General features: G+C 40.6%; 1 protein-coding gene across 1 annotated transcript in view; it reads right to left on the reverse strand.

Annotated features, from left to right (window-relative positions):
* LOC122792213 (protein argonaute-3) overlaps positions 1 to 12,512 on the reverse strand; it is a 1,955,650-nt gene extending 1,943,138 nt beyond the window's left edge. Inside the window, exon 1 of the mRNA XM_044059953.1 lies at positions 11,946 to 12,512. Within this exon, the coding sequence (XP_043915888.1) occupies positions 11,946 to 11,964 (19 nt within the window). The 5' untranslated portion in view covers positions 11,965 to 12,512. The remainder of the gene's footprint in view (positions 1 to 11,945) is intronic.
* Between the last annotated feature and the right edge of the window lie 944 nt (positions 12,513 to 13,456).

A 13,456-nucleotide genomic window follows, 5' to 3' on the forward strand; every position in this document is an offset into this window, starting at 1 on the left:
ACAGACAATGTTTACATTTTTGTTTTTGTTAATTTGTAGTTTTGAGATATGCATTTCAGCATTATTAAACTGGAGTGGTTGTTGGGTGTCTATGCTGACAGATAGGGTAGACTTGTAAAGTATGGCTACCCCACCACCCTTTCTAGTGGTACGGTCTAGTTGAAACATACTATACCCTGGTGGCAGAATCTCATGGTCCTTGGTGGCAGGCTTTAGCCACGTTTCTATTAGGCATAATATATCTGGGGAATGAACAGCTAAGAGGGAATGCAAGTGCTGAGTTTTGTTATTTATGCTCCTAATGTTTAGATGGCAGGACAACAGTGAGTTAGTAGGTCTATTTGTTGGATCTATGGTGGCAGGGGATATACTAGGGGGATTAGGGCCAAAAGGTGGGGATGGACCAGGGTTTGGGTGGATGTCGCCATCCTTTCTAAGGTTGTAGTGTATCCCAAGTACGAGTTTTAAGATTTTGAATAAAGTTTTGTAATACTGTCTAGTTTTAGGACTAATATAACTAGGTCTAGTAAGATGGTAGTATTTAGGGGTTAAGGAGGTAAGCATGAGGGGTGTGAGTAAGGGTGCATTATTACCTGTTGTAGATGGGGTGGATGTTTGGAATTTAGGATAGTGGAAACCTGGGTGATCCTGATATTCGTAGGTGGTTAGGAGATATGGGATGAGTAAAAGGAGTAGAAGTAGAGTTAATAAGACTATTTTGGGTGATAGCATACCTAGTGAATGAGACTTGAAACTTAGGCAAATGGAATAGTAGAGTTGAAGGACTGGTAGTATCAGGTTGAGGGTGGTGCTATTGAGTGACAAGTTGTTACTGATTGGTTTAAAAAAGTGGGGTGTGGTCTAGTACCAATAAATGTAGCAGCACCAGGGACAGGAGGGATTTGGGGGCAGGGTGGGGTGCAAAGCAAGCCCGAGCGAAGCAGGGATGAACCAATGCCTGTACTAAGTTGTAGCAGTTTAACCTGTATGAGGAAAGAGGGGGGTGGGGGGAAAAGTGAAGGCAGTAGGAGTGATTAGAGGAATACCTTGATTGACTCAAGACACCACACCAGAGGTAAATTGAATGTAAGGGCCTAAAATCTGCACTAAGCACTGTAATGTTAGTTGCACTCAGCACTTTAAATTTACTTATCTTTAGCAGGAAAGACAGACCAACAGTATACAATTTTGAGAATTTTTACAAGGGTTACTTGTTCAAATGTCAGACAAGTAAAACTTTCAACAGGAATCTATGTCTGAGTGTTAGAAATCCAGAAAGGTACAAATTACACCTGTAAAAATTAGGGTCAGAGAGACACATGTAAGAGTTAGTGTACTTGAGTGTTTGCCTCCTTCCCCTGTAACTAAAGTAGAAAAGAGCCCTATGGCTGACCAAAACGGCGACTTGCTTAATTACACAGCACTGTAAGAGAAAGCTTAACAAATGCTTTTTATATGTGTAACCTACTCTGATTAATTGCTGGGAGAAACAATTTTTGTTGTGTTTTCCAAATGCAGTCCTGTAGACACAGTTATTCAGGAGCACTTGAATCACTTTTCAAATGAAGCCTTCAGTCAGGTTTTGTGTCAAAGGAATGGAAGATGGCTACAGTCAGTCATTCTACTGCACAAAGGAGGTTCAACCACTGATCCGGGTAACTACAGACCCACAAGTCTTACCAGCCTCATATGTAATGCCATGAAAAGAATAATCAAGGACATGACCAATGAGGACATAAGTAACCTGCAAACACTGGACCCATCACAGTTTGGTGTTGTTAAAGGAAGGTCATGCCTATTAAATCTGGTGGACTTTTTTGACAAGGTCACCAAAGCACTGGATGAAGATAAGACTGTGCACACAGCTTACCTTGACCTGGCCAAGGCTTTTGATACAATACTCCACTCAGGCATTACAGACAAGCTCACTAATTTATGTATAAACCCTTTTATCACCTGCTGGACAGCCATCTGGCTTAATGATAGGCCCCATGAGGTCAAACTAGGTGAGACCACCTCCACCAATAGATTAGTCACTAACACAGTCCCCCCCAGAGCTCAGTACTGGGACCATTCCTTTTTGGCATTTCTTTCTTTGAAATAAAAGCAAACACTGAAGGTTTATGGCTGGCTAAGGTTGTAGAGGATTGTAAGCTGGGGGTTATCATCAACTCCCCTGCAGACACTAGCATTCTTCAAGAAGGTCTATCTGACTAATAAATGGTGTCAAAGCCATGGTCTTAAACTCAATGATAAATGCATAACTGTCCCCTTTGGGAAATCAACCATCCTGGCTAATTACACTATTGATAATACACCCCTAAGAGTGGACCCAGTTGTCAGGGATCTGGGTACGCATGTAGACAGCAGCCTTACCTTCGACCACCACATGGCCACAGTGGTGAGGAAATATTTTTATGTTGCACAGCTTATAAGTAAAGGCATGGCATCTAGGTCCAAAGAGGTCTTTATCCTACTGTACTGCGCCCTTATCAGACCGATCACAGAGTACAGTGATCCCTTTGGTATGTACCTGACCAGACATATGCAGCAACTAGAGCAACCTCAAAGGTTCCTTACAAAAAAGGCATAGAAGGCATAACAAACCTGCCTTACGCAAAGCGCCTTAAAACCCTTTCCCTCTACTCAAGTCTCCTACAGATTGCAGAGAGGTGATCTATGCCCTGGCTTATAAGGCATCCTCTAACCCAACACTTATGAATCTTCTACATATTTGTAAGTCAAAGAGTACCAGAAATACAAGGTCTAAAGACCTTAATTTTGTCTGTGACATAAACAGAAAATGCTGGAGACACACACATGCATCTCAGAGACTGCCCCTCCTATGGAGCAGAGTTCCCATCCACATGGAGCGGAGTTCATTTATTTACCCGGCTTAAGCACAACCTAGACAAGTGGATGGGGAACAGAAAATTTACACCAGGCCTGGCACCCATGTCTCTTATGGACAGAGGTAGCTTATAAAATGCCTGGCCCTCGATGTCCTCTTTGGATGCAGGACATCATTATTCTTTCGAGTTCCTTGGCTTGGCTTAGAAAGACCCCTTGGATCATTAGCCTAGCACCAGTCTATGAATCTATGAGACTATGAAAATTGCTCTGACCTGCCCAAGTCAGACGAATAGGTTGACAGTGTCTTACCATTTCAGAGTCTTTTATCTGTTCTCTGCATATATTCTTGTACAGAACTCTCTCTCTTCATATACCCCATCTAGTTTCTCGTTTAAATTTATCACTTCATTCTCTCTGTAAATTTACCACTTCATTCTCTGTGCCCAGCTTAGCAAGTGTCTTCTTCTAACTCTGTTACTCTTTGCATGTAACTTTGTGCATTAATGCAGCTTCAAGTTTAGTCCAATTCTTACTTTTATGCTTTCTTCCTCCTTTGATCATTCAGAAGGATTCTTCTGTTAAAGAACTAGCCTTTTATTTTATTTTTTACACAACAGAGCTATTAAATAAAACTGTTTATAACATCACTCGGGGTTGGAAGATTGTATAGAACATATTCCCAGCCTTATGCCATACAAAAAAATCTATTTGAACACATTCTTGAGGAACAAAAAATGGCCAACTTAAGCAAGTACAAAGTTAGAAACATCCTCTTTGCATGTAACTTTGTGCATTACCGCAACTTCAAGTTTAGTCCAATTCTTACTTTTATGCTTTCTTCCTCCTTTGATCATTCAGAAGGATTCTTCTGTTAAAGAACTAGCCTTTTATTTTATTTTTTACACAACAGAGCTATTAAATAAAACTGTTTATAACATCACTCGGGGTTGGAAGATTGTATAGAACATATTCCCAGCCTTATGCCATACAAAAAAATCTATTTGAACACATTCTTGAGGAACAAAAAATGGCCAGCTTAAGCAAGTACAAAGTTAGAAACATCTAGGAACCATCATCAACCAAGATCTTCCTTTCAAAGAACACATCAGCAAAGCTGTAGAAAACTAATGATGCACTGAGCAAAATATTTTTTTTCTGTCACCAGGTCAGGCAAGCTATATTGATAACAAAAGTTATATATGATACCTTGCGGGGAAGCTTAATAAACATTCATAAGAAACTGGTTTGCGTCAACAACAGAATGATCAAACGTACGGCCAGCTCTCAGCTGCACACTACTATATTGTCCTAAATAATATCAAACGGATGAGGTTTCAAAAAAAAAAATGAACAGCAGACGTGAACACACAAAAATACATGAAAACCACTACCCACACTTTCCAGACTACACACTTGGCACAAACAAAATAATGATAATTTCTTCTCGGAATCTACCACAATGCAAAGCAAACTCCAAACTGAAAGGTAGTGGTCCAAAACACTTTCTACCTACAACCTGAAAATACTGCCCATAAAATTAGATTGTTAGCTGTTAACCAGTTTGAATTACTTCAGCACTAAGATTAATCAGGTTCAGTTTTCAGTGTATCAGAAAATATAAATATCAAGCCAGGATAATGCTCAACAGTATTTTTCAAGCCAGACACATTGCGATACAGCTAGGCACTAACTCGCACTAACTATTCAGTTTCTTCTCTAGAATAATACGAAGCAGTATAAAAGTAAATATCATACACGCACTCATGTCTCTTAACAACAGGTACTTTTATGACTCTGTCATAGTCCATGTTGGTGTGAATGACTTGAGACGTACTTCTCTGGACTATATGAAGAGAGACATGATTGAGCTCGTTGAATGTGTGTCCCAGGCAGGTATGTCCCTAGCCTTAAGCAACATCCTACCATCACCCAGAATGATACCTCAATACAAACAGAAAATGATTGACTAACAATTGGCTTAGTTTTTGATGTCATTCCAAGGAGATCCATTACCTGACAGCCTGGGATGACATGACTGACAGACTACGATGCTTTGCCAGAGATGGCCTTCATCTGTCTCCCCTGGGCTTTACGCTTCTGGCAAAGGCTCTTGCCTCTCCCATAGTGTTTTTTTAGGCAAAGTCATGAGCACAAAATTACCAACATAAAAAATTCTTATAAACGAAATGTAAAGGTCATGCTGCTAAACGCTAGCAGACTTAGCATGAAACTGCACTCATTGCAAGCATTCCTTGCCCTGGAGGATGCTCACATTTGTGCAGTCACTGAAACCTGGTTCAAAGCTGTGGAGAGCACCCCAACCTTACCAGATTACTCATCCTACTATACTTTCAGACCCCAAACAGAGGGCTACAAAGCCAAAGGAGGTGGAGTTTCAATATTTATCAAAGATATACACAACTCCAGGCTTGTCAAACAGTATGACACACAAGAGACACTCCAATTGCAGTTAACTGTTGAAAAAACACTTATTCAAATAATAGCTAGCTACAGACCCCCCAACCATGACTCAGAAAGCCCACTCCACCTATCTGGACTTGCTTGAATCCATAAAGATTTAACCCTCTACCCTGATTCTGAGTGACTTTAACTACCCATCCACAGAGTGGAAGACCTATTCTAGCCCAAAGATGAATGCCCAAAGATTCCTCAAATTCGTCAATGCCAATGCATTGGATCAGCTGGTCGACAACCCTATGAGAGGTGACAATATCCTGGACCTGGTCCTAACCAACATTGAGTAGCCACTGTAGCACTCCTACAGTGTCATCCTCATTGGTAAGATCCGAGCATAAAGCGATCACTTCCGAGCATAAAGCGATCACTTTTAAAAGTCACCATCTCCCCTGACCCCCCCCCCCCCGGTCAGGGTCACATGAAAAAAACTTTCCAGAATTGACTTCAGCTGGAACTTGGACTCAGCAATACATGACAGGACCAAATCATATTCCTCAAGGAAGAGTAAACCTGTCTGGTAGACAGCAGCAATAAACAAACTCTATAATAAAAAGGAAAAAATTGCTGTCCAGGGCCAAGAAGGAGCAGGTACCAAACTGGAAGCAATCGCTCCTTTGTCTGAACAAGCAAATAAAGTCACTGGTGAAATCCTCTAAAGCTAACTTAGAGTCCAAATTGGCCACATCCACCAAGGACAATCACAAGGCCTTCTTCACATATGTCCGCAATCTCAAAGGCAACATCCAAATCTGTTCTGAACTGGTGGTCAATAGCACCACATACACAAATGCCATAGATATAGCCAACCTGCTGACAGACAGGTTCATTGAAAACTTCATCCCCATCAGTAAACCAGGACATCCCCAGCACCTGTCCCCCTCCCCTCATCACCAGGGAGCAGGTCCTTAATGCCCTCTCAAAGGCAAAAGAAATACAGACTCCATGGGACCCAATAACATCCCTGGTTGTATCCTACATGAACTCAGGCATGAGCTCTAAGCTCCATTAGACACCCTATTCAACAAAAGCCTGAGCATCGGCTTCATCCCAGCTGAATGGAGGACAGCCACCGTCATCCCTCTACATAAAGGTGGAGTATCCACTGACCCAAGCAATTACAGGCCCATTAGCCTAACTAGCCCGATCTGTAAGGCCATGAAGTGCATTATCATAGACCTTATAAACAAGGACATTGGCAACCTCCAAATGCTTGACCCCACACAGTTTGGTTTTGTCAAAGGGAGATCATGCCTGTTAAACTTGGTCGACTTCTTTGAAACGGTCACCAAAGCCATGGACGAGGGGAAGATGGTGCACACCACCTACCTTGACCTAGCCAAAGCCTTTGACACTATTCCCTACTCGGGCATAATAGATAAAGTCTCCCAACTAGGCATCAACCCGTATGTTACCAGATGGGTAGCTAACTGGCTCACTGATAGACTGATTTAGGGGAAGCCACCTCTAGTAGTAGACCCGTAACGAGATTTAGGGGAAGCCACCTTTAGTAGTAGACCCGTAACGAGCGGTGTACACCAAGGATCGGTCTTGGGGCCTCTACTGTTTGGGATATACTTTTCTGAGGTGCAAGCCAAAACCAGTGGTCTGTGGCTGACCAAGTTTGCAGTTGACCACAAGATGGGTGCCGTCTTAAATTCCTCTAGTGATGTGAACATCCTCCAAGAGGGCCTTACCCAAACTAATGACTGGTGCCAAAAGCATGGCCTCAAAAAGAATGCCGAGAAATGCATCATTATCCCCTTTGGGGAAAATGTCATCCCCATTAATTATCACATTAATAGCAATGTACTAAGCATGCCATCAATCGTGAGGGGCTTGGGCACCCAGGTTGATAGCAACCCGACTTCTGACTACCACAGTGACTCTGTTGTACAAAAGGCTTTCTACATGGCCCACCTCATAAATAAGGATATTTCATCCAGGAACACGGAGGTCATAACCATCTAAGTGGTGACCTATGCCCGACCTACAAAGCACTCACAAATCCAGCACTTGATGGAGCTGCTTCACATCAGCAAGTCAAACAGCACAAGAGTCACCCAATCTAGGGATCTAAACTTAGTCAGTGACTCAAACAAAACATGCTGGAGAGACAGATGTGTGTGTCTCAGAGATTGCCCCTATGTTAAGCAGAGCTCTTCTCCTGGCCCTCTTCAAAAGCAATTTGGATCAATGGATAGGGAATAGCCTATGTCCCTTATGGACAGGTGCAATCTGTAAGATACTCAAGGCAGAGACACAAACCTATGCCAGCCTCTTGCCCCTAGGTGCCATATACTGGGTAAAATCAGGTTATATTAGCTAGACTTGTGAGGGCTCTTAAGCCATTAGCCTAGTAATTTCCTATGAACCTATAAATCTATCTTCTATGAAATAAAAATTAAAACCTGGGACCCCAGCTAACCCTGTAACTTTTAAGAATTATTCTAAAGCTAACTTCCTACCAAGTGACACCCTAGCAAAATTCCAAGCCCCTACTCAAACCCTGACTACTCTGCTGCCTATGCAGAATTGTTCACAGAGACCCCATATGATCATGTAAATAGCTCCACAGACAGCTGTATCCACCTGAAACATACTATACATAGGACAACCCAATAAAGCAAACCACCCTGACAGAATCCAACATTAATAGATTATAAAACAAAAGAAAGAAAATCATGGCCAAGATGAAAAAGAGCTATACCCATGAAGGTAACAACTCACTTATCAAACTAAACAAGCAACTTAGGGGACTAATCAAATCTACCAAAGCCAAATTTGTGGTAAAAACAGCCTCCAGGAAAAGGGGCAACCACAAGGCTTTCTTCAACTATGCCCGCATTATCAAAAGCGACATGCAACAATGCGCCAAACTAATTGTGAACAGAAACACAAAAGCTGAACTGGAGAACACAGCAAATCTACTGGTCAACAAACTTACCCCCCCCGTCACCTCTCAGGAAATGCCCACAACCATAACTCTCTCACCTATCGCTAGGAAACAGGCCCTCAGTGCATTCCCTAAGGCCAAGAACATGCAATGATGGGCCCTGATAACATCGCATGATGCCTTCTAAACAGCATGAAACATGGCCTATCAGGCAGACTAGAATCACTACTTAACCCTAGCCTCCAGATAGGCTTTGTACCAAGCAAACACAGGAATACAAATGTTATCCCTCTGCACAAAGGGGGTCTTTTCATCTGCATACCCAGGCAACTACAGACTCATGAGTCTGACAAGTCTCATATGCAAAACAATGTAAAGAATCTTCATGGAAATATTAAGCAATGACAAAGGAAACGTACAGATATTGGATCCAACTTAGTTTGGTGCCTACTCAACCTGGTGGACTTCAAGAAGGTCATTAAAGCCGTAGACAAGGACAAATGGTGCACACTGCCTGCCTCAAGCTGGTCAAAGTACTCAACACAATACCTCACTCAGGCATTGTAGACAAACTCACTAAATTAGACATAAAACAAAAAGTAAACCAAAAGATAGTTAGCTTGCTCACAGATAGGACCCAGAAAGTTAGGATATAGGAGACTACTTCCACAATGAGGCCACTTACTAGTAGACTCTAGCAAAGCTCGGTGCTGTGGCATCTCCTTTTTTTGGTATTTACTTCTCTGAAGTCAATGCTAACATTGAGGGCTACTGGCTGACTACATTTACAGACTACAGCAAATTATGCCCAGATATAGTATCCTTCAAGAAAGCCTGACACAGACAAATAATTGGTGCCAGAGTTAGAATCTAAAATTCAATGCAAAGAAATGCATAATTGTATCCTTTGCAAAGATGGCCAACCTTGGAAATTACTACATTGATAATACACTCCTAAGAACAGACCTAGTGGTGAGGGATTTGGGTATGCATATAGCTAGTAATATGGTCTTTGACCATCACATGTCTGTAGAATGATTATTCTACAATGACAACTTATAAGCAAGAGTATGGCATTTACTGCAAAAGGATATCACTGTCCAGCATACTCAGTCTTCATCAGACCAATCATTAATGACAACTCACTTTTCGGTATAAATCTGACCAGACAGTTGCAACAAATGGAGCATCCACAGAGGTTCCTCACAAAAGCAATACAGGGAGTAAAGAGCATGTCCTAGCTAAACTGACAGCCTCGAAGCCCAATCTCTGTACTCCATCTCCTACAGACTGCTGCAAGGTAATCTACACCTAGACTGAAAAGCATCATCTGATCACTCTCTGATGGACTTGTTGCACATCTGCAAAACAAATAGCATTAGAAATACCCTATAAAGGGACTTAAACCTCATCTAAACCTCATCTACAACATAAATTGGACATGCGGGATAGGTATGTGCCTCAAAGACTACCCCTCCTCTGGAACAGGCTTCCCATTCATGTGAAACAGAGATCCTAACCAAATTCAAGAGTAACTTGGACCAGTGAATTAGGAACTGGAAATTTGCCATTGGTTTGATACCCATGCCTCTTTTGGACAAGAGCAGCCTGTAATTGCTTAACCACCCACTGTCCAAGCAAATATCCAACCCTTAAAATTACCCTGGGGTATCAAATTATGTCAGATACAAGTTGGAAAGCATTGCTAGGTTTAAAAAGATGCCTAGGGCTGTTAGCCTAGTAATCACCTATAAACCTATGGAGATATATTCATTTATCCAACTACAGAGAACATCACTGCATCACCTCAAATAAAACCACCTGGTTATCAACCACTGCTAGAACAAATCTTCTAAAATCCCTTGCTTACAAATTACCTTTTTCTGAAATACCTACCACCCCATGCATCCAAATTAAATTACAGCAAAATAACATACTCATTTAGGTCAAGCTCTTAAGGCAATCTTTTCATAGTAAGATCTCCCTTTGAGGTATCTGCCAGAGAGAAGGCCTTCACCAAAACACATGGAAGGTTCTGTTACATGATATAAGAAACAGCAACAATTTTCAAAGTTTTCATGAAAGTCTGTGCAATCAGCTAAAGAGATGAATAAATGCAACTGCTTTCAGGATAATAGACATTTAAGTTTAAAGTCAACAGAAAAGCTAAATGTTCAGCAGTGTCCTAAAAGGCATACTTCCTATGACAAAGCAAGAAGCCACCAAAGTACTCAATACTCTACCCATATACAACAATATGCAATACATACACGCTTCCATGCAACGGAACTTCCAGCTACTATGGTTTCCAACATAAATTAAACAATCGGATTAAAAACTAACCATACACCGTGAGCAAAATATTCAATGTACATCTTAAAAAGTAAGTCTATGTCTTGTGGCTTGAAATGCTGAAGAAAAAGGTTCTTGAACCAGTCCACCCTCCCAATTAACAAGTAAATACTTCCCATCTATGCACCTTTTTAAGCATGCATTAGTTTTATTTTCTTAATTAGTTTGTGCAACACATACACTTTGACATGAAAGTACAGTTACTAAAACCATACACCTAAAACAAGGCAGGAAGAAGGGAATGTAGCCACGTTGTTTACCAAGAAAATATGTTTGTCACTACACTGTACAAAATGCGGAATGCTTATTAAATGTCCACATCTTCTACTTTTTACTTTAATGCTTCACTGTTTATCTAAAATAATGCTAAGAATTACCACTATACAACAGCAAAAAAAAAAAAAAAAAACCACAAATTTACTTATAATTATATATGAGGTTATTATTTACTTACTTTACACCTTAAATAGATTGAAACTACCATACTTTCAAATCAAGTAGTATTCACAGTTATTAAAATATATGTAATAAACATGAACAGCACAAATTGGTAGAAGTATCTCATTTTCACAGGTGGCCGATGACAAAATATGACTGAAAACATGTAGTTTTAACGAAAAATAATGAATCAATACAACAGGAAATGCAGACTACAAGTAATCAAACCTGATAATGCAACTTTACGTCAAGAAACACAGAAGCTTGTCAAGATCATTGGGAGTTACTAAGAATGCTGTCCAGCAGACGATTAAGCTTCCTAGTCCTAATTCTCAGTTGCCCCAAAGCACTGTCTAGTTAAGGTCACAGAGTAGGCAAATGGAGATAGAAATATTCAAACCATGTACCCTTGGCTCTGCAGGTAAGTGTTAACAAGTCAGAGTTTTTGGTTCTCTATGCTAACTTAACGAAGTAAATGAAAGCCAGACACAAAAATATAAATAATAATACATACCACATACAAAGCATTAGAGAATAAAAAACTTACTCGTTTAAAGAAATGGATTTGTTTTTCACAGCACTTCTAAGAACTACCAGCACACCCATATAACCAGATGAATCGGTTATTAAATACCATAAACTTAAATCAATCAGACAAAAAATGTGAAAAACAAGGAAAACCAAACAAATGAATAACAAGCATCAATCGCAAACAAGGTAAAGTGGCATATCTTCTGTACTGGCAATATGAGCACAACGTTCCCATAACTATAGTCATCTCAGCATAAGTCCAGTGAAACAAGAGTGCATGAAGAACCTATTTCAAGATCAAAACATGCTAAAAACTACAGGGCTGTCAGACGGATCGTGGTCCAGCCTTCTGATCTTACACCTGTCAACACTTTTCACTAAAGCAGGTGTCACTACTCACCTGCGGTTCCGAGTTCCATTCATGGAGCTTCGGGTCTTGCTCACCGCCAGTCGTCCGGGTTCTGTCGGTCCAACCCCGGGGTCAAAATGGTATTTATCCTTGATTTGGTCCTGTTTTCTCTCCCAGGACAAGGAGATGATGGAACAGACCGATCTTCTTCCACTTAATCCCTCTAGCCAAGTAAAGAACTGATTCCTCACCACACTCCTGCAAGCAACAGTGCGCACTTCAAATACATTTAACTCCAATCTGTAAGGTTCTCATCTTCGTCAACGGGCTGACTCAGACCGACTTCCCACTGGCCTGAAACAGCCCCAACTGTCCCCTCTTACTCCCACCACTTCGCCGTCTCACTCTTTCCGTTCTGTAGGCCAGTCCTGATCTTGCGTTTCTGCCCCTGCCTCCGATTGTTCCCAGTTAAAGGCAGCCCCTTATTAGTTCCCCTCGGGTGACTTGGCCAAATGCTTCCCAAAGTGTCTCCTTTCAATTTTCTCACAGTACACCGGTATAACTTCTTGTTGCTTACAACATTCCGGGGAAGGGGAGGGGGGAAAGAGCCTTAACGGAAATGACATATCTAACCCAAAACTAAAGACTCTCCTAGTGCTGAGCATTGGCGGCCAAAGTATGTCATTTCCTGATTGGAAAACTAACGCTGTCATGTGGTTCCACTGAAGAGAAAAAAAAATACTAGGACGTTTTATACTTTGTGATGGCATGGAATTTACTATATAGTAATTCGTATTTCTTCATTATGTTTTGCTAAATATATATATATGTGTGTGTGTATATATAGTGAATTAAAGCATCAGCCTTAATAGGGTTTTTGTGGATATATTTATTTGGTTTACTAGACGCGTTTTGTGATCTATCTGTTGTGTTTACTTGATTGTGTGACCAAGTATACATTCGTTTTAAACAAATCACCTTTTCTTGAGTTATCAAAAAATTTAGTTTTTCAGTACTACTGCGTATCTTTTTAAGGCAAGCAATGTTTTGCAAATGGGAGTTAAATATATTTAACGTAGCATTTGATTAATTTTCACTCGTATCTATCAACTGCTACGATTTAAACATGGGGTTAATATTTTTACTCTTTTTTTTTCCTTGCTCTTCGTTGTTTTTTTTTGTTACAGCCGTTTAATGGCATATTCATTATTAAATAATTTAAATAAAGGCAAAGTTTCTTTATTACTGCGTGTACGGGGTCAAGGTCTTAAAAACAATTTATTGAGCGTTCTTTTGTGCTGTGTGCATATTTCTGCGTGTACTGAATTTTAGAGTAATTTGTGCTGATAGTCCAGGTATTTGATAAAATCTGTGGTATTTCATTTTGTGCGTGTCTTCGTTTTTCCTTTTGAAATGTAGTTATTATGTGGCTTGTAGACGCCTATCTTGTATACTCTGTTTAATTCTCAAAGTGTGGACATGATGCAGACTGGCAGTAGTAACAGTTTCCCGAAATGAGCAAGCATAATTTCCTATCTACGAAGGGTGGATCTACCCGTTTT

The sequence above is a fragment of the Protopterus annectens genome, chromosome 1.part2 (assembly GCF_019279795.1).
Source record: "Protopterus annectens isolate FY-2018-M chromosome 1.part2, PAN1.0, whole genome shotgun sequence".
Lineage (NCBI taxonomy): Eukaryota > Metazoa > Chordata > Ceratodontiformes > Protopteridae > Protopterus > Protopterus annectens.